This window comes from Crassostrea angulata, chromosome 1, assembly GCF_025612915.1.
Source record: "Crassostrea angulata isolate pt1a10 chromosome 1, ASM2561291v2, whole genome shotgun sequence".
Classification (NCBI taxonomy): Eukaryota; Metazoa; Mollusca; class Bivalvia; order Ostreida; family Ostreidae; genus Magallana; species Magallana angulata.
The window spans coordinates 7,597,573-7,618,647 of record NC_069111.1 but is presented as its reverse complement, the minus strand read 5'-3'; the positions used below and the strand labels follow the sequence as shown (position 1 = coordinate 7,618,647).

General features: G+C 33.4%; 1 protein-coding gene across 1 annotated transcript in view; it reads right to left on the bottom strand.

The window, feature by feature from the left end:
* The window catches only part of LOC128182164 (ephrin-B2-like), a 74,384-nt gene extending 53,552 nt beyond the window's left edge, over nt 1-20,832 (bottom strand). Inside the window, exon 1 of the mRNA XM_052850779.1 lies at nt 20,537-20,832. Within this exon, the coding sequence (XP_052706739.1) occupies nt 20,537-20,679 (143 nt within the window). The 5' untranslated portion in view covers nt 20,680-20,832. The remainder of the gene's footprint in view (nt 1-20,536) is intronic.
* Between the last annotated feature and the right edge of the window lie 243 nt (nt 20,833-21,075).

Sequence of the window (21,075 nt, the reverse complement as noted above, 5' to 3'; positions counted from 1 at the left end):
TTTAAAATATATTTGTGACCATCAAAATTTACTAAAAATTGATATGAAATAAAAAATTAAATATAATAGATAAAATTAAATTACAAATCTTAATCTAGAAATATCTAAAAAAAAATTTTGGTTATAAAAGAAAGGAAATATCTAAGTGTATCATCATTTAACTTCTCTTTTTCAATGAAATTATAAATTAAAGAATTTTTTTCATTATTTGTTAAACATTAACAAAATATCATAAATAAAATTGTGCTTTAAAAAAAACAACAAATACTTTTTTTTTTGGTAATATGAAGAATGAATTCAATAAGAGTTAGCTCCCTTTTAACACAGCACTGCAGGTAGAAATACACCATTGTCATTGTTGTATTCACTCCTTGACAAATACAACTATTTGATTGTGTGAAATGTCATTTAATAAAAATTGAATATATATCTAAGAGTTTTATTTCCTCTCATCCATCTATCATCCAGACAGATCTAGGAGAGAGCTATAATTATCTGCAGAGCCTCAAATCTACCTCGCTTTGTTCTGACCAGACAATGAAAACTTGATGTGACATTTTCTGGTGTCTAAGTCATTCTTATGTTTTCTTCTATATCTATCGATTGTCATCCTGTCAGCGCACTAGATTGACATAGCGATTGCCGCTGGATAGTCACCCCTTACAAGTGTACCAGCTTTAAAAAGGTATCATATGTCTAAAATTTCAATTTTAAATATAAAAAAAAGGTGTTAAAATGTGTTTTGAAAGACAGGAGCCTATTAGCATAATATCCATTTCAAAAACCCTTGAAAAATTCATGAATAATTATGTAAATAGTACATTCATAACAATAATAGTTTAACATCATTAGCAATAATATTCCCATTAATTATAAGACCAATGTTAGGTGATGTCAAATTCGCCATTCTTACTAAACGTTTACAAAACATCGACAAAATTCATCAATAGTCATTGGCACTCTCCTAATGCACCTCAATGAAAACCACGATAAGGTTACGGATAAAAGCAAGAAAGGCAAGATGTAGAGTTGAATAGGGTTGGTTGGTGGTTTCTGACCCCATGTCACACCATCGTTAAAAATAAACTGCATGGGGCAACAATTAATTTACTCAAACTATGTGGTAAAAAAGCTTATCCTTTTTAATGTTTTTTTTATACATGTAGTTATCAAACGATGCATGTTCAAAACCTTTAGTGTGAAATAAGGATTAATTTGATTTTTTTTTTCATTTAAGTAAGATGTATTTCTGGAAATGAAGAACCCATGTCAATTATTTGGGGAAAATAAAATTTAATTCCACGGTATGTTTTGATTAAAACCAGATACAGGTTATAAGTGGATTAACAAAAATAAAGAGGAAAAATTCAAATTCACAATGAACAAAATACAGCACCTGAAAAACAGATTTATCCTGGGATCACTCTTTGTAAAGGTTTCAATTACTGGTCAATTTTTTCACCACAGGGAGTTGGTTTTCTTCCAATTAAAAAAATTATCGGAAATAAATATCACAATGAAATATTTAATAGAGAAGATCTTAGTTGAAATGAACTTGAGAAATGGGAGATTTTAAGCTGTGAAATTTAATTTCATTTTCTAAATACAGGTGAACTACATTAACATATATATACATATGCATATTTGAAAAAGGAACTCCAATATTCTATTTAATTTGTGTGTGTGTGTATATGTGATTCTTGTACATTAAAATTAATAAAAAGTTCCAGCTGTTATCAGCAAAACCAACACTTTCATGGAAAATATATTTATTGATTGAAATTTGTATATTTCAAAGTCTTATATTTGTTTTTATTTTGACCAATCAATAACAAGAACAGATAACATGGCTGTCCTGATATGACCTTTCCACCCACTGGCACCATTTTTAAGAGAAAAGGGCCAACACTAAAGCCAAAACAGAAACAAATTTCAATACAGCTCTTAAGAAAATCCCAGCTGCTAAAAGAATTTTTAATGCAACAAATGTTACAAGGATATTACAAACAACGTTATTTCTTTTTTATCTCCAATATAATAAAACTTGACTTCCATGGTAGAAAATTTTTCATTACTGAAATTATCGAAACAATCATCAATTATTCATTGAGCTAATAGCCAGGATGTACCGAGGACAATGATAACTTGTGTCAATGAACGCGGCATATCGCAGAATCACTCTGACAGAATCACTCCGACGCATCTTCTCAGCCACCGGAGGGACTGGTACCACGTGCTTGTCATTATATACCCAGACACATACTGCAGCCAAAAGTACACAGACTATTCATTTTAAGAAATCAATATACTGATTTTGTGCAGTATTCCACTTTTTTGTATAACATGGGAGTTATCTGACCTTATTTTGCATACATTTTGAAACACAGCTCATTATAAATGCAAGCAATAATCAAATTTTGCCACCACCACCCCCCCCCCCCCCTCAATTTATCAGGTGGGGTGCAGGGATCAGTAAAACTCATTACAATCAGACGCTGGCGTGAGCGCTCACTGTCAAACAGGATGTGCCTGTAATTTCGGAGTGAAGGGGTTCCGTGTAGTTCTTTCTGACTAATTGGTGTGAATTTCTGATACACAGGGGTCTTTCTGACTTCTGACACGATGCTCAATGCTGCGTATACATACTCCTGTTGGATGCGTTTGATTGATGCAAGACACAAGATGCATCCTGCATGTTCAAAAGAGAAAGCATATTTACTCAAGTGGAGCTTTTCCGGGTTTTTCTCGTATTACATCTTGGGGTTTTGTGTGTGCGCAAATGTTTATATTAAACTAAACAAAAACTAAAGATATCAAAATGTTCAGTCATTGGTTTAAGAAAAATATTTCTTAAAGTTAATATGAATTCAAGGTTTAAAGTTAAATCAAAATCTCCATATTACACACAGTGCTACAATCAATGGAAAATCAGTAATGTATTCAGATTCACAAGGTAATGATATAGTTTAGAATGGAAAAAAGATTTTTTATCATCCCAAAACAACACTGATGGCACAAAATTGCCGCCAGTTGGCCAATTTAATGTTAATTCAGTGATTTTAGTAATATTTCAAGGGTTTTCATGTAAGAAGCAACAGTTAATCGAGGTTTGTTTATCACGAATTACACGTTCTGTGCATTAAATTGTGAATTCATTTTCTGTTCACAGTGTTTACAGGGGAGAATTCTGAGTTTTCGGGACCTCCCGGCGATTACGACAACTTTTTGGATGACATTTTTGAGGGACTGCTCTGGATCTGGGCAACACAGAGACTTTCACTTGTTTAATTCCAAGCTCCATGTCTGTCGGCTCCTATTTAATCCGCCATTCTCACTTTTTCACTCTCCCCTGACAGGGAAGTCTTATGCTTGTTCGTTAAGAACTTCATTTTAAAGATATAAGCTGAGGTCTTCCTTTGTCACCATTTTCATATGGTATTGAATATCGATAAAAACTTCAATTTAACTATGGAACTTTCTGTAAACTGCAAATAGGTATGCTTCTGAAGTGTTAAGTACTGACATTCTGATTATTTCTTTCTTTTCTTTTTATTTTATTTAATTTTTTTTTTACAGAAAATGCAATAAATCTACATTAAAATTTATATATTTGAAGTTAATGTTCAAAGCATTTCAATTCAATTTTTTTCTGTAAAAAAAAAACATTCTCAATATCACTTACAGAAGTTGGAGTAAACATTTCAAATTTTTTTAAATGTTTTTTAGCGTGAAATTTCACTACAAAATAACAATAAAATCTTATTAAAACTGTTTAAGTTGAAACTCAAACTCGCCACATTTTTTTCATGTCGGCCATTAAGTGTCAATCATTGGCTTCGCCCAATTCAATATCACCTCATAAATTAGAAATCCCTTGAAACGTGAAATATGCATATACCGTATACACTTTACTTTGTACAAGGATCAATCTATAGAAAGCACACAGTTCAAAGAGAGAGAGAAAAATCATTTTATCACCATTGTTTACATAGAACCTCATTTTCAAATGTAAACAACTTTTTTTGAATCTACACCTGAGGAATTTTAACAAGAAATTGCTTCTGATTATTAGACATTGCATAATGAACTGAAATGTGATCAACTGTGAGCAGACTGCCAATGCAAGGAAACAGTCCCACAAAGAATAAATTCACATGGTTAGAAAAATAACATGCCTTTTAATCTTGATGAAAAAAACCCTTAAACAATAGAAAACATGAACTTCAAATAGAGGGAGCAAGAGAAGGAATGATAGACATCTATTCTTTTTTTCAACTAATATGGACGGTTTCTCATTTCTCACATAAAAGTCCAAAGCAATAACAGAAAAAGGAAACATCTTGGAATTGAACTGACAGGGTAATTTCACTGTGTAAACAAGGCTTGTCAACACGGGTTTAAAATTTTTGAATATTAAGAGAAAGAGAAAGCTGCATTCTTAGGGAAATTATATAACTCTCTCTCTTTCTCTCTCTCTCATAGTAAAATGGTTTGAACTAAACATTACCGAAATAATATTGTTAAAAGAATAAGTTGTGCATATTTTCTTTATCTAAAATATCTGGGTATGAAATTAAATACCTCAGAAATCATCAAAATAAAAAATTCCATTTAAATTTGAAACAATCAAACAGTGATTATTTAAATTGAATTAAAGAGGCAATCTTCCCTGTGGAACTTAGTATCTAACTCAAACAAAGGCAGTCATGGATATTTTTAAAATGATTTCCAGCACTGTTAAAGACTTATCATTGAGGACAGACAGTAATTGGTCTGATAAAATTCCTAGCATTGTCTCATTCTAATGTGAATGCCTGCATGATATGATACCTAATAAGCAAGCGGTAATGATTAAATCCTAAAAAAAAAAAGACGCCAAAAATGTTGATGTGGTTTTAGATAATGGACCATGCAAACATATGCAAGAGTGGGATTGCTCAAATAAACGGTCAACTTCAAAAACAAGTCTGTAAAAAAATATATTCAAAACTCAATGTTGACACTTCAGAATTCTCATTATCATTGTCAAAAGTTAGGAAAACATATTCAATGCAACAATTCATAAAAGGTATCTCTTTTACAGAAAAACCCACCAGATTTTTAAAGTTACTTGATAATTAAAAACACAAAAAAATGGCAGTAGTTGTTCACCTTAAGAAGCAGTTCATTGCCTTCTCTTTCATGATAAAAATGATTTGTAAATATTTATGCTGTGTATGCATGAGAGTTGAAGAAGAAAGAGTAAAAGAGCGAAAAAATGGAAGAACAAACAATGGGTCACCCATGTTTCAGTCACAGACTGACACATCAATGAAGTTCTATAACCCTTCTAAACACGCCTTTTCAGCCACTTCAGCTCCCCTTCACGAAGCTCTCAAGATATTTCTTTATGTCAACAACAAATAAATGAGGTAAACTGAATACTCCGATGAGAAATCCGATCTTATTGATTTATTTTTGCAATAAAACAATTTGTGCACCATAAAAGTGATTAGTGCAGACAGCAGTGTATTTGCTTGGCACATAAGGGGCCTCTTTGTCACCACGTACCTCCCAAAATCGGCAGACCCGTCTCAGATTTACAACGTTACCTCCCTTCTTCACTGAAGTACTGGGAACATAATTTTGGGGATAAAAATCTTTAGGTAAACATGCTTAAAATCCATGTTCTATCTCCTGCATATATAATTAAATAGGCTCTCTAACTTTCTCCTAATATATCATTTGAGAAGTGATATATGTTTTGTTGACACAAACTGAAGTTGGATATAAAACTAAATAACAAGTTTTCTTAACACTTCAATAGAATAAGGTGTAACTCTTTGAAAAATTCTCAAAACATTATGCAACACTTTAGAATGTAACAAGGTATCGAAAACTAGACGTGCACAGAATAATGACTATAGATATCCCACCGCAAATATCCCACCGAAATAAGAGATTTATTACTTGGTACATATCACCAAAAACACAATACATGTTTTATCATGGATACAGAAATGAAGTGTGGGTTAGTTGTGTGGATAGGAATGCCTGAATCAGACATCCACTGCCTTCTTTTGTTTCTATCAGATGCGGAGTCACATTTCTGTCGGTGATACATTCATATCCCCCCCAATCCCTGTCCTTCCTCCCCCCTGCTTAACGTCCAAAATGTTGTCTTCTGTCAAAGCGCGGTGTCTGAACCATGTCACTGTATTACTGAATTACACTTTATTTATCAAATCATCCGCATTCCTCCCCTTAAAAAAATATGACAAAATGATTGCATAATTGCTCATGGACTGATTTTCTTTCTTCAACAATATAAAAAATGTTTGTCTCTGAACTGAGGATCAAACCGTTACATGTATATATGTAATGTTTCAAGCACTGCCAAGACAGGAAGTTTTCAAAGTTAAATCTAAATTGGCAGCTCTTGAACTTGTAGATTTCACAGCCAATTATATCAACAGCTTCCTTTAGCATCAGATCAAACAATTAGATAGTAGTTCGATGGATGGGCAATGCATTTCACCACTTTTAAAAAATTTAATCTAGTAAACCTTGGTACCTCTGATAGAATAAACAATAATCAACCAAGGAATCTAGATACTTTAAATTTCAATTTTCTACAAAATTTAACACTGACCCAAGTTGAAAGGTAATTCATAAATTTTCTGATATTTCAATCTTCATCAATTTTGCCTGCCGCGATTATCCTGGGAGGTGTTCTTTAGGGAGATAACCTGTGTCAACACTTCTCACCCAATAGAGAGTGACTTTAGTTGTTATCAATGGAATCTAGTTGGTAGGTTAGATAAATGTGACTTCAGTGCCCAGTTGAAGTTTGATTATCCGGTTTTAAATAACCAGATCAGAGGATCTGTTTTTTAACCAATCCATGATTAAGGGGTGATAACCCTTTGAGTTTTTCTTGTGATAAGAACTTTACAATCAATAAGCGCTTAATCCTGTGCGTTTCAGAAGCATTCAGTTTCTCTAATAACTCATCACTCATAATCTTGAAAGATATTTATTTTCTTATTGCTTAATATTCTTGAAATCATCATATTTTTATGTTGAAAATTCGCAATGCTCCCTTGAATCCCCAGAAAAATCTTAGGTTGCGACACTTTCATCAAATGATGAAGAGAAGCGCATAAATCCGGCACTTCCTGCTATTTACTTACATCTTGCAGACATTTAATGGCCACCAAAGTAAATGGCTATCACTCGCTGCAAATGGAGTATGTGTGTGGTTTGTCTGGGGACAAACACAAGTGGTCTGTCTGTGACTTCGGTGTAGCCAGACAGTTTGGTGGGGGACAGGCAGTTCTGTCAATAAAGGACTGATAAGACTTAATCCACTCTACAGCGGTGCCCAAGTTCAAAACCTCAGTATTTTAAATCCGAGAACAAGGTAAAAATTCTCCCCTTAAAACAGCAAGGATATGTCACAACACCCTGATAAAGCCGTGGAGCTCTTCAAACAGTAAAAAGTAACTTGTCAATTCCAGCCGATAAGACTGAAGGATGTTTTCAAGGGAGGTAAACCTTCTAAAACACCTTCAAATGTATGCATCAAATTTATCTGATCAAAGATTAATGAAGTTATCAACAATAAATCACTACCCCTTATATTTAATACAATGTTATTTAACGCTTGGAAATTATTATAAGCACTTTAACACACAAGCAAGGTCCTTCAAATAACTGGCTATCAATCTTATCAAATATAGTATAATAGTTTCGTAGCACGGTTTTGTGTTTCGTGGCATTATGAGCGGTTGGTTGTAATATTGGTATATCTACAGTAGTTGCCCTTAGGGTTCGTTCTGATTGATCCCAGGAAGTGCGTGCTATATATCTCAGCATCTCAAGGATATAATTACGCAGCCCAAAGAAACGAAATCTCGGTCAACGTCATCTACTTTATTAGCACTGTCAGACTTGGGTATCCATCATTCAATAAGTATATCCCATCCAGAACAATACCAGGAGCACTAATTCTTCTTAATAATTGTACAAATCAGTACCCTACCCAGTCTTTTTGTCAGGGCAATTTTATTTTTTATTTTGTTTTTAATGTATTCGTACCTCAAACAAAAGAAAAATGGGTGGGGGAGGGGTATCTTTGATATTTCAATAGTATATGTTATATTTGATTCAGGATATGCGTTCCTCAGACCACCTGGGAGAGAAAAAGAAAACTTGCTGTCAATGCGCGAAATAAAAAAAGAATACTTGAAGATATAAAAAGATGATTTGACGTCGGGCCCTCCAATCTGGTCATCGTCTCCTTCAGCGACGGTTAGATTCGCTTCAGGGTATCATACCCCTTCACCTCTGTGTGACATATAATGAGTTGAATTAACTCTAAAATTGGGCAGCCTCACAATAGCTTACAATAAATCTGACACCCCTTTTAAACACAGCGCGCTATAATTTTACCATGAATTAGTACCCCTGAAAGAGGCGTAGAGCAGTGAGATTTCTTTTTCCGGTCTTTTTAACACAAGAGTGCTCTTTATGGTAAATTAATATGGTCAAACATTAGCAAAAAACTTCAACTCTGTTAACATTTTTAAGTCATATATTTTCCATGCACTCTCAAGATATGTCCACTCATTCAAAGGAAACAACAAAATCATCTATAAATTGGGAACAGAGATTTTTGATTAGCAATGATATACTCTTCAGAAGTCATCAGTGTCATCAATTTCATATCTACGATATTCCAAAAAAATAAAAACAGCAGTGCAGAACATTCCCATTTCATCAGATACAATGTCTTGTTGTGCTCAAGCACGCCTCACATTGCTAAGTAGATGGCTCTCTTTTTGTTTTAATGGCATATTGCTTGTTGACACGATCATCAAAATTCATGTTTGGCAATAAATGACTCATAAAAGACGGAACAACATTCTTTTTTGTATAAGATTTGTCTGCGACTATTTTGGGGTTCTATCACAAATCATTTCAATGGAGATTGTTCGATTGATTTGGTACAAACACTGGTAAAAGACTTGTTAAGATTGTACGATGCTCATTGCATAATGTATAGCAAGCCATCACTTAATTGTTTACAGGGAAATCCCAGGTAACCAAAGACGAACACCTCCACACATCACAATTGTCTAATCTCTCTCTCTCTCTCTCTCTCTCTCTGGTGGAAAAAGCCAAGAGTGCACTATATATATAACCAGCTATCAATAAAGTCTGGGCAATAAGGCAACTACAAATGATTTACATTCTAACCTCTTTTGTAAGAAATATTTCAGAGAGCTTTTAACAACTTTAGATATATACTGAATATTGATTTATCTCACTTTTACACCGATGCAACAACAAAATTTATACGAAGAATTTAGATATTCTCCAATTCAAAAAGATGAAATTCTAGATTACTGTTTTAAACATCTTTCAAATCACCTTCTGCAGAGTCTGATGTACCAGTAGGTATATTGGACCACTCCCTACCGGCCACTGAATGGTACCTAGCAAGTTTTGACTACCATGGTCTATCTTACTAAATCTTGTAGATCAGCAAACATTAACTGACATTTACAGTATCTCTTCATCACATTCCATGTGAATTTATCTTCATACTGATTAGGTATTGTCATTTTTAAGCTGAACAGTGTTGTGTTTTTTTGTGTGCGATTAATGCATCATCTGTAATGAGGAACTCTCCTTACTGTGGAGTTAGGAAACGGTATTTGCTTCATCTTGAAATCATATTTAAACTGCTTTGACATTTTATGAAGGATGGAGATTAAAATCAAGACATATTGTGTCTGTTTTCTAATTAATATCTTGATCCCACTTGACTTCTGAAATGTCTGCGGCTTGTTGGTCGAGAGGAGATTGCAGACAGTTGCTCATTAAATCAAACTTCTACTTAAGTGACCAATTTTACAAAGTCTATCAGGTTGTTATGCTGCTAATTCCCCCAGATGTAAATATAAATATCCCCTTACTACAAAATAACATGCAATTAAAATATTCTCAGCCTGTCATCACCAATTTTTTAGTTGATTAATTTCATGGTTCACAACAAGTGCGGCGAGTTCTTAAGGACCCCAAACCCAATATTTACACCGCAACGGACCAAAAACGCAGTGTTCATAATACCTACTGCAATTCCCCTGTCTTTATGCTATACTTGGGACCTGAAATTGATCATACTAAGTGCTTATAGAATAATTATGTCTACATGCACAAAATAGAAAAATATCCTGTTTCTATGGAGACTACAGAAAAAATGATTCATAATCTGGTTTGATGTTTCTATGACATGCGACTTGAGTCTAGTTGGACCATTTATTGTTGGTTTCATTGTCTACATTCTTATTCTAGAAATAATTCCTATACCATAAGTACAGTAAGTTCCATATAATTGCACTCGGGAAGAAACGGTAGTCTTTAATAAGGAAATGGTAACCGTGTTAAGTGTAATACTCTTCATTTGTTCTATTTTAGCTAGTACTTTGCATTGTTAGAGCACTGAAGTGATCAAAGGTTTTGAAATCTGATCATAAGTATTACATTTTAACAATCCAATGCAATACTGCTGCTCTGAAACTGTGCACGAACTCCTCAACATGGCCCAGTAACCCAGTGCAACCGTTGTCTTTGAATCATTTCCGTTTGGCACAGAGGAAACCTTCCCATTTCCATGTCATGAAATAGCCCTCTTTTCAGAGAGAGAGAGAGAAAAAAGAGAGAGAGAGATAAAAAGAGAGAGAGAGTTCAATACCACTTCCCTTGTTTGAATATTTGAACTTCACAACCGAGTTCTACTTATCTTTTAAAAATTTGGAGCAATATTAAGTGCAAAACATCATAGAAGTTTTCATCTTTTTCAAAGTCTATAAAGAATTCAGATAAAGTACCTTAATGACCAACCATAAGTCCTATAGTAAGAACTTATTTTCATTCAATTCTTGAATCATTTTCCTCTTCAACAATTCATCAAAGCAAATACAATGTAAATGTATCTGATACACCTGAATTAAAATTCTTTACACCTATCAGATATATTCCATTCAAAATTCCTAAGTACTATTCAAAGCAGTTTTCAAAGGTTAACGAAATAAATCAAGTTGTTTTCCCTTGATTTCCTGCATTTTCCCGGTTCCTAATGATGATGGGGATAATCTGACCCCGCGACAGCTGACCGGTCCCCCCTTAACTGTCCCCACAACAATACACATCAGAGGACCACAATACGCATCAACTTCCACCTCTGTAATTATTCAACGAATAAATTCTGGTCCAGCAATAGGGGTAGATGGTGTTTCGATGGTCACTTCATTAGGAATTCTATAGGTTTAATTTTATGGAGGTTATACCTGGGCGGATTTTAACCCAACATATGGCCAGTCAAAACACCTCTCATGATATTTCACGAGTTAAACAGATTTTCAATAAAATTCAGTTCTTCAAAGTTTCAGAACTAAATGAAATAAAAAATCTTTAAAACTAAAGACATTAATACAAGTTTTCTAGTACTCTTCAGATAAAAGAACTTCCTCATATTTAACATGCATGTATTTCATTTTTAAATTAAACAATTTCAAATCCAATTCATTTATCATTTTTAAACATCTATTGATAGGGATCCTGCACCCAAATTGAGCATTTCTTATGTCGGTACACAATACCAATTTAGTTATGCTTATATATTGTTCAAAGACCAATTTTGAGCAGATATTAAGGGTGGGTTAATAGGATTAAATACAAATATAAAATGCATTTAGAAATACAAGCTAAGCCATCAACATTTCTTAAAGAGTAATTAAAGTGTATACTTTCCATTTCCATATGACAAAGACATTAATGCTGTTATATAGCATTACAACTTTCCCACGCATAAGACACCATTCACTGATTTTAACAAGGGAGACAACTAGCTTTAGATGACTGTCTCCCTTTGAAGGGATTTATGAACTCATTGTTTACTACTGGAATCAAACCACAAAATTAATGGATTATATTCTTAAACTAAATACAACAAGAATGAGAGAACAAGTTTTGACTCAATGAATTAGTTATTTTAAATACTTTGCACAACATTAATTATAGCCACAAGTTTATTTTGCATGTCATTCCAAACGAATCATGATGTAACGCACCTTTCTTGATTTAAACTATTAAGATTGCATACGTACATATTGTTTCTTAAAATGAAAAGAGTTTGAGTAAAAACCTTTATTCGAATTTGAGAATCGTAATGTACCAATTGTAGCTAATACGTCAAAATTAACTCTTGAGGCATCTAAGTCACCCAATAAAAAACACAGCACCCACAACTCACACACAGAGAAATAGGCTTAACTTATTCAACAGCAATAAAGCGGACAACTATTTCTTAATCTTCTCTACTTCATGATCGGACACCACCTCGATACACCACAACTGCACGCACTCAACAACCCTGCACAATCAAAACTTGTAAAAATGGCAGCTAGCTGAGACTTTAATTCTTCTTTTAAGGACAGCAAACTGTCTAAATAGATGTTGCACAGTTGGAGGTGTCTTAACTGTTATATCAGGTAGCTGGCCATCACAGAAATTCACAAACCAATTATTTTTCCTCTCTCTTCATCCCTGCTGGAAGCCTACCCAATATTTAACCCATAAGCCACTCAATACAATCATGGACTTGGCTTTCTCCTTTCATTATATATTTTTCTTTCATTTTATAAGTAATCAAATCAAAGATCAAAGTTGAAAAGCATTTTGCTTTTTTCCTTATCATGACATACTAGGTATACTGCATAGCTCTGATTCTTATGCAACATTACAAGTGCTTGTAAAGAAAGTTGGATTTTTATGCTTGTATGACCAAATTTTGGACAGAGTTTACAAAATCCCCTGAAAATAAAAATTTGTGTTAGACACATTTGTATACAGATGAATGAATTTATGTCATCTGACAGAACAATTGTTAGCCTAATGTTTAACATTTCAGAAGATGTCCTCAAAAACTCTTTTTAACCCAACAAACCATGACTCCATATCCGTATCTTCACGCTTTTAAAACATGAAAATATTTTGAGCGGAAAATCTAGCTTTAAATATAAATTGATTTGTTCTTTGAAAACTGACTAAACTTTGGCACTGCTTTTAATTCACAACACCTCGCATGCAGTTTATATTTTGTCAAATTTCGCTTATCGCTGGATTTGATCGGGGACCTGTTGTCTCTGTAATAAAGGACTCGCGTCTTGGTGTTAGGAGATAGGAACTGGTTGATATCTGTCTACCAGAGGCCATTGTTCTTACATACATCTCATCTTACAAACTACCTCCAGCTCTCCCTGTCTCCAAACACCGAATAAAGCATCCACCCGACTCCACGCATACAAAAGTTTGATGCCAAAGTGGGAGCATCTCGGATTACAATGTGTTAAAAATCATATCATTTATTCCCTCGTAACAAACAACACCCCTTCACACCAGTGCAACCGAATATTACATCAAGTTCCCTTTAAGAGGTTGGTAAAATATTGCCATCATTACCGATGGGATACTCTATGAATAAGCGATCTTATCAGAGGGGGGTTGTTTTCTTATTTTAATGAACTGGATGGTCTATATTTGTCCAAACTTTGCAGCATGTCATCTTTGTTTAGTTAAGAGACACCTCAGAGTAGGATACACCACAAAGACACAGGAAGATACACTGAAGCTTTGTTTTTTGTCTTTAAACATTCCCCACTGGAGGTTTAATTCTTAACCAACATTTTATTGTTAGAAATCAGCAGTTATCTCCAAAAGATCAAAAGATTGAACTTGAGATTTTTCATGCACAGGGCTTTGCCCACTGAGAACATTTCATTTTAAATTCATATTGATATTTGTCTTAGGAAGAGAAAAAGACTTCACAAAACGTTACAAAAATAAAACCAAGAAGAATAGAAGTCGCGACATGATTTTTTATGACTGCTAAAAACACATATTATGCAGTACTTGAATTGAAAATGCATGACGTGTACTTTTGAGACAGTTTCTGGTGCTAAAAATCTTCTTTAAATTACTGGTGTCGCAGCAAATTCTCAATACATCACGACCGTAGTGCAGTAAATCAGCGGTGATGATTCAATAAGGAGTAATATAGCACCATGTATATAATTTCTGGCTCTTTCTTTACAAAGGGAATTGGGTCTAGGGTGTGAGTTGCTGAGTGCATGGTTTTTCACCATGATCTAATTACATTTCCATTGAACAGAACCCGCCAAGCCCCCTCGCATCAATGATAATATGTATCTCTAGTGCAACAACTTGCCCCTCAAATCAATGGTCAAATAAATAAATGATGTTCTAGGTATGCTCCCCTTCTATGAGATGTCACTTTTCTGAATTAGCTCAGGATAATGCAAGCAGGACACCTAGCAGTTAGAGGCGGGGGTCATCTGAGTTCAGCCCAGTTCTGGTTGGTTGCTGTAATTTGTTCATTAGCTGCAGGATCACATTTGGAGGATCAAGCATTCAGTGCGACTGACTAGAATTGTAAAAACGCTTTAGAAAATGTTTTTCGATCTGTCTCAGTGCTAACGTTAGTGTCTACTAAAGACCACACTTGACAGGCAGGAAGTGTAGCCCTGATATTTCAATCAAAATATTCAGTATATTCAATTAAGTAAGGTATCGTACACCATAAACAAACAAAAATACTTCCATTTCATTACCTGGGGCATGCAAAGTTACCTTTTAAATGTTGATGCTTCAAGAGAATTCTTTTCATGTCTGACTTGAAGATAAATTTCAGTTAACCCACAATTTTTTAAGAAATGTTTAAATAATATTGACGTAATTTCACTTATATACTGCATTTCTACCTGTGTAAAAGGTATTTTAACAAGATGTATTAACAGATAAATATTGTGGTAATGCCATTTTAAAAAGGAGTGATGTAATTTACTGTTTTTAATATCTTCGGATCGAACTCCCGAGCCTTCTTTATCTTGGCCTCTTCAGGTGGAATCGACTGTTTGCTTGCCCCTTAAATTGACATGTGCAACATCTTAACATGGCTCTGCTAACTGCACTTAATTTGAATTTATCAGGTCTTGGGTGTATTGACAATTGCCTATCATTTATCAAGACATAATTGATTCATTTTTTTTAGTTTACCACAAACTGAAAAAGTCAGGGAGAAATCCTTCAGAAAGTATGGCGGGAGTTTGATCTTCGCCACATGAACGATATCAGAATTATACTTGTCAACTTGACAACCATGTCAACTCTCAGTTGCCATCGCTCTTGATTTGCAAATTAAAACATATCAAATCCTTAAATATTTACATTAAAATACTTGCTTTTCATATACAGATTATGCAAGACTTAGTTTTTTTATGATCGGTGATCAAAGGATTGAAAATGCATAGTCAAAAAAAAAATTAAACTAAAAAATACCTAAAGATACCACTAACAACCTGACTTATTATTTATAATTTTGTGGGGTTATTTTTTCATTCATTAATTAACAAAGATTAACAAAGATAACTTTGATGTTAATATTTCATATATATCCAATATTATACTTTTGTAATAGATATAGAAAAATATTCCATAATGATTTGGTTAATTGTGTTGAATTCTTAAATTATTAAAACATTATAAGCCTAGGTATTTGTGTTTTGACGTAGTACTAGCACACATAGACATTTGCATGATAATCATTTGATAGTTTTCAATGGAAAAAAGAAACACTGTGATACAAAAGATAATAATGTCAATATTAACCGATATAGAAATTTTTGCAAAGAACTTTTGAATGTTAAATTTCATATTTTCAAGTTTTTTTATCATTCATCTCTAAAGGAAAATATTTCCAACTATTCAAAAAAAAAATTCTCCCCTGATTTTATATATCAGTTAACTTTTTTTTTTAATTTTCAGAAATATCCTCAAACTGTCAATTTTGATACCAGTTTCTAGAATCAATATTTTGACTGTATGTTTCATAATGATGACAGAAAATCTATAGGGTACATATAATAAACCTCGGTCCCTTGTATGGATGATGGAATTACCAAACGCGTATTACAATCGCTCTCCGGCACTCAGAAATTAATGGAAACCTGATGGAACATTATTCCTACTTTTTATGTGAGGAAAGGATTAAGTGAAACATTAATTTGAGGTCAATTCCTTTTCTTCCTAAAATTGGTGAAAATATCTCCTAAAATTATGGGAAATTATTGAGAAAAATATGGATAAAGGACTTCATAAATCATTCATAAAGATAGGCCTTCCAGAAGTGCTTTGGGTGAACCTTCCAGTTCTGAGATTCAAACTCACTAGTTCTTATGAAACATGCCACAAATGATTTGAAAACTGACTGGCAGTGTCATCAAATAAAATAAGGAAGATTATGTTTAAAAATCACTTAAAAAAAGAACTCTATAATAAGAATAATAAGATTACAAATTTATATTTGAATTTCAATGTTTTATCTATTGATGTCCTTATGAGCAAGGAATTAATGCTTGTAATTATAATTGTAAAGGTTTAAGATAAATAATCAAGGAAATGCAAATCTATACAATTTAAGAATTTCAAAGGTTTCAACATTTTGATGCATTGAAATTGTACATCTTTTGTTCACAATGAAAAACAGTTGAAGAAGATGTGTTTATAAAACAAACGATTCCTTATAAACGATAAAGCAATTAGCAAAATGTGCGGAAATTCAGAAATTGTGGTACTCTAGTTCTTCAGACAATGAGCCTGACCTGGTGTGTATAAGACAGATACAGATTTATTACCCTTGTTACTCAGGTGATGATCATGAGGCTCGAAGGAAACTAACCGATAACCATGGCAACACAGAAAGGTACATGACACAAAATTGTCAGGGCTCGGCAGACTCTGGATTGTGGACATTTTGTGAGAGAAAGGCGACTAATAACTTCCTCCTGCTTCATGCGTTAAGAATCATGCACAATAAATAGCAGAGATCTTTAATACCTGTAACCTGGCCGGAGGCATTCACAGACATGCCATATTCTGACTGCAGATTAACTTTCCGTCAGAGGGTTTAGCACCCAGCATCTCAAAAGTCAGGAAATTAGAATGTTTTAGGAGTGTTTAGCTCGGCATTGATGTATAAAACGCTCAGAAATATAACAATATGCCAGGTCTAATGTGGTTTTTCTTTCACCATTATTAATTAATACAAAATGACAATATTTCAATGTAGTAAAAATAAATTGATATGAGTAAATGAATTCTTTTGCTTACCTATGAATTTAGCTGTCACTAAGATTAATTTTCTATATTCCTGAATCTTTCATTTGAATCTGACCACCAGAAGCTGATAATAATTTTGGATGACTCGAAGTTATTGTTACATTCACCTACTGGCAACAATCAATCAATCTCTCTCTCTCTCTCTCTCCTCTCTCTCTCTCTCTCTCTCTCTCTGGGTTACCAAAATTTATGAATCATAATAAATTGGGAGTGGGGAAATTAAAATGTTGATTCAGAAAACAATTTATATTTGTTCATAAAATCATATTTGAATTTCTGTTTCACACAATGAAAAAGGACAGACAACAATAAACCAAAGACTTAGCCCCACAGAAAGATCCTGTCCACTTTACAGAAATTTTTGTTTTGTTTTGGTTGCAGATAAGGTGGTTTGATCCGCGGTGGATATGTATTTATTCCACCTATCTAACACCTCTATCCCTAACATACAGGTGAGCTGTTAAATTTGTTTAAATTACAAACAGGTGTAAAACTTTCCCCTCTAAATATTATGTTTAGGAATCAAGCTGAAAAGTTTAAATTTATGGACCTGATTAGCATTCTTGGCTTACACGAAAGAGCAAAATTATTTGGTTAAGTAGTTTTGTATGTATATCAATAAACTTTAATTCCATCCAAGTCCATTTTAATTGACTAAGCCCTCTATTGTCAATACAAAAACCACGGTGTATATATGAATATCTAAAAAGGTATATTATCAAATTTGATTACAAATAAACTTTGGTTCAATCCTCAACTGAACAGAACAAAAAGAAAGCTATTGTTGAATGAGACAAAAAAGTGAGGGTATACAATTACACATACTTATAGGTACACAAAAAACCTAGTAGTAAAGTTTCATAATTCTTCAGGTAAACTCAAATATATATACGTAAAGGTAATTTATTTTAGCATTTTTGATTCTCGGAATCTGTGCTAAATTTATACTTCTGAAATAAAATGTCACATACTTTTCCAAAGAATTTTTCATAATGATAAATTTTAAATTAAGCGGATAAAATGAATTTAGGATGTTTATAGTTAGGATTAATGAATTACGCATCTGCACTTGGGGCCTAATCATTCCATGAAAATGTAGCATTTCTCTCTGCGAGGAACTCTCCACCCCTCATCTTGTGTTTACACAGGCGATTTAAACACAAATATCGGGGTAATCGCCTTTTAAAATTCCCCCAATTCTCATTGACAAAGGCATGCTCAATTAACCTCTTTAAAAGAATATCTTTTCTGATTCTATTTGCCCTCATCAATAACCTCACAGACATGTTGATTATATTTTAAGAAGAAATAATACTGTCCATGATTTCTCGGAAGTCAACAACCAAAGGTCGACACCAAAAATGTTTTTTTGTGGATTTGACAAGAATTAGGTGTTCAACATCATTGAAATGTTTATGTGTGTGTCAGTAAAAGTCAAAAAGAAAACAACAAGATGTCATATGTGTGATGGTTAAAGGTGAAAATCATTATATTATGAAGTTTGACAAAAATGCAGTTATTGTAAATTTCTTGGTTTAATGTGTACAACATAAATTTTCAAATCATAAATTAATGTTGAATATTTGATGTCTTTCTGTTTAATGTCAAAATTTTATTTTGTAACTTAGTGTGAATTCAACAAAGAAAAAAATGTACCATTTAGTAAGTGAAAACGCTTTTCACTCCAATATTTTTTATCAGCAAAATTTGATTCATAAGATTTTATTAAAGGTTTTTAGACAAGTAGAGTTTCTATTTATCTGTTTTTTAATGTCATGTATTACATTCTATATTTGTTAAAATTCACCTGAGGCAAAATTCACAAAAAAGTCTTAAAACTACGTGTTTGGATCATTCAGAAATCTTATAAATAAAGATCAGTTGAAAATGTGAGTGGCCATGGGGTCAGAGCCCACAAAGCAATGGGGATGACCCTTTCTCCATATAGATAACCCTCCATCAAAAATTAAGAATTAAAATATTCAGCAAATTAATTCATTATCCTGAGAACTAATGAGCCAATGACCTAATAGAAGTCTAAAATGCCTTCAAGGTGTATGCTTCATAATATCTTCAATAAGGCCTGGTGAAACTTCGTAATTGAATTTGGTGGGTTTTATATCTAGAGCATTTGTCACAGATTATTTAGATAACTGCATTGATTTTTATTCTCTTGTTATTTTGTATACACCTAGTCAAATCAAGAAATGCAGAAAAAATGCTGGTGAAGGGTCTGAACGCTTGGTTTAGCGAGGGGAAAGTTGGAGATTATCATGGTCTTGTTCACACCTGGTTATCTAAGACCAGACAAGTTAATTTCCAGTAGATACAGATTAAAACTTGCCAAAAGTTCTTAATCTCTGAAATTCATTTTATCTACAGATAACTTTCCTAAGTTTAAATGATTGAGAGAAATTAGCATAAAATTTGAAATATGACCAATATCAATTTTACTTTCCTCTCCTATAATTCCCATAAAGAGTTTCTCTCTCTCTCTCTCTCTCTCTCTCTCTCTCTCTCTCTCTCTCTCTCTCTCTCTCTCTCTCCTTAGCAAATGTTTCCAATCTAAACCATCTTTATATTCTCATTTTTTTAATGATCTCAGTTTTACAGGGTACAAAACCTTAAACTGAGTAGGGTCCGCGTTTGCTGAGGATTTTATTTCTGTGGGTGTCGCTCCTGGGACAGACTCTTTGGTTTACTGTCAGACTTGTAACAATGGACAAGCTCGTCAGCAACAGCCAGACGGAAAATTTAAATTTCTAGTTCAAATTTCAGTTCTGCATTCAGTCAAATAACCATCTTGAGCAGTATAAGGTACACTTCACAGTATCAAATTATAATCTGTTACATTGTTAAAACTCACAGATCTGCCTGTCACATTGTTTCCAAAATTTAAGGAGGCACTTGTTGATAAGGAAAAATATTTATTCTAAAAAAAACTCTCTATTTTTTTTATGCCAACTCACTTTCTAAATAGTAGTACATTTTAATTATGATTTATTAATATTCTAATAATTAGCATTAATTTGAAATTCAAAATTTAAAAAAAAACTGGAATCAGTATGCTGAAAATAATTTCTAAAATATGTTGGGAATTATTTTCATAGAAATTCTGGCATCTTGGTGGCATTCTGATTTCGTCATGAAATACCCTAAGGTCCTTAACGGATAATAATATAAAGAAAGAAAAAAAGAACGAAAGTCAAAGGTGTATAATGAATCTGTTCTCCTAGACAATAGTAGGGGGATTAAAGCCTCTGAGGTATTTATAAAAGAATTAAGTACTTACAGTGGATTAGACTGATTCCAGTAGAATACATGGTGTTTAGCACTGGTATACGTTGGGCAAGTTACATCCCATATAATGAATAAAGGTAGCACAGTTAACGGCAGTTTCCACAGCATCTTGAGACGAAACAGAAACAACAACATATGTAGGTAAAAGAAAATGTCCTCTTCTTTCTGACCATGTGGCTGTCTTTATAAGTTTTTATCCGAAACCGGTACAAAAAGGAAAACCAACGTAGCAGTTCATATTGCAAGTCTCTCCCTAACTGTCTATAAGCATTTAACTGAAATCACGTGACTTTAATCCAACGAATCTTACGAAGGGGGCATTACTCGTAAATCGTACCTGTAGAGACTTTTATTCACTGACAGTTAATCTTTTCATGTGGACTCGCGGGAGTATTGATCACGACTTGTGTTCACTGTATAGAAAAAACAAACTCACAGCAGACTAACTGATCTCTAGTCCCCCGTTATAGATAGTCCGTGAAACCTGATTTTAGCAGGATACATACCCAACCTTCCGCATTCTTTGCTCAA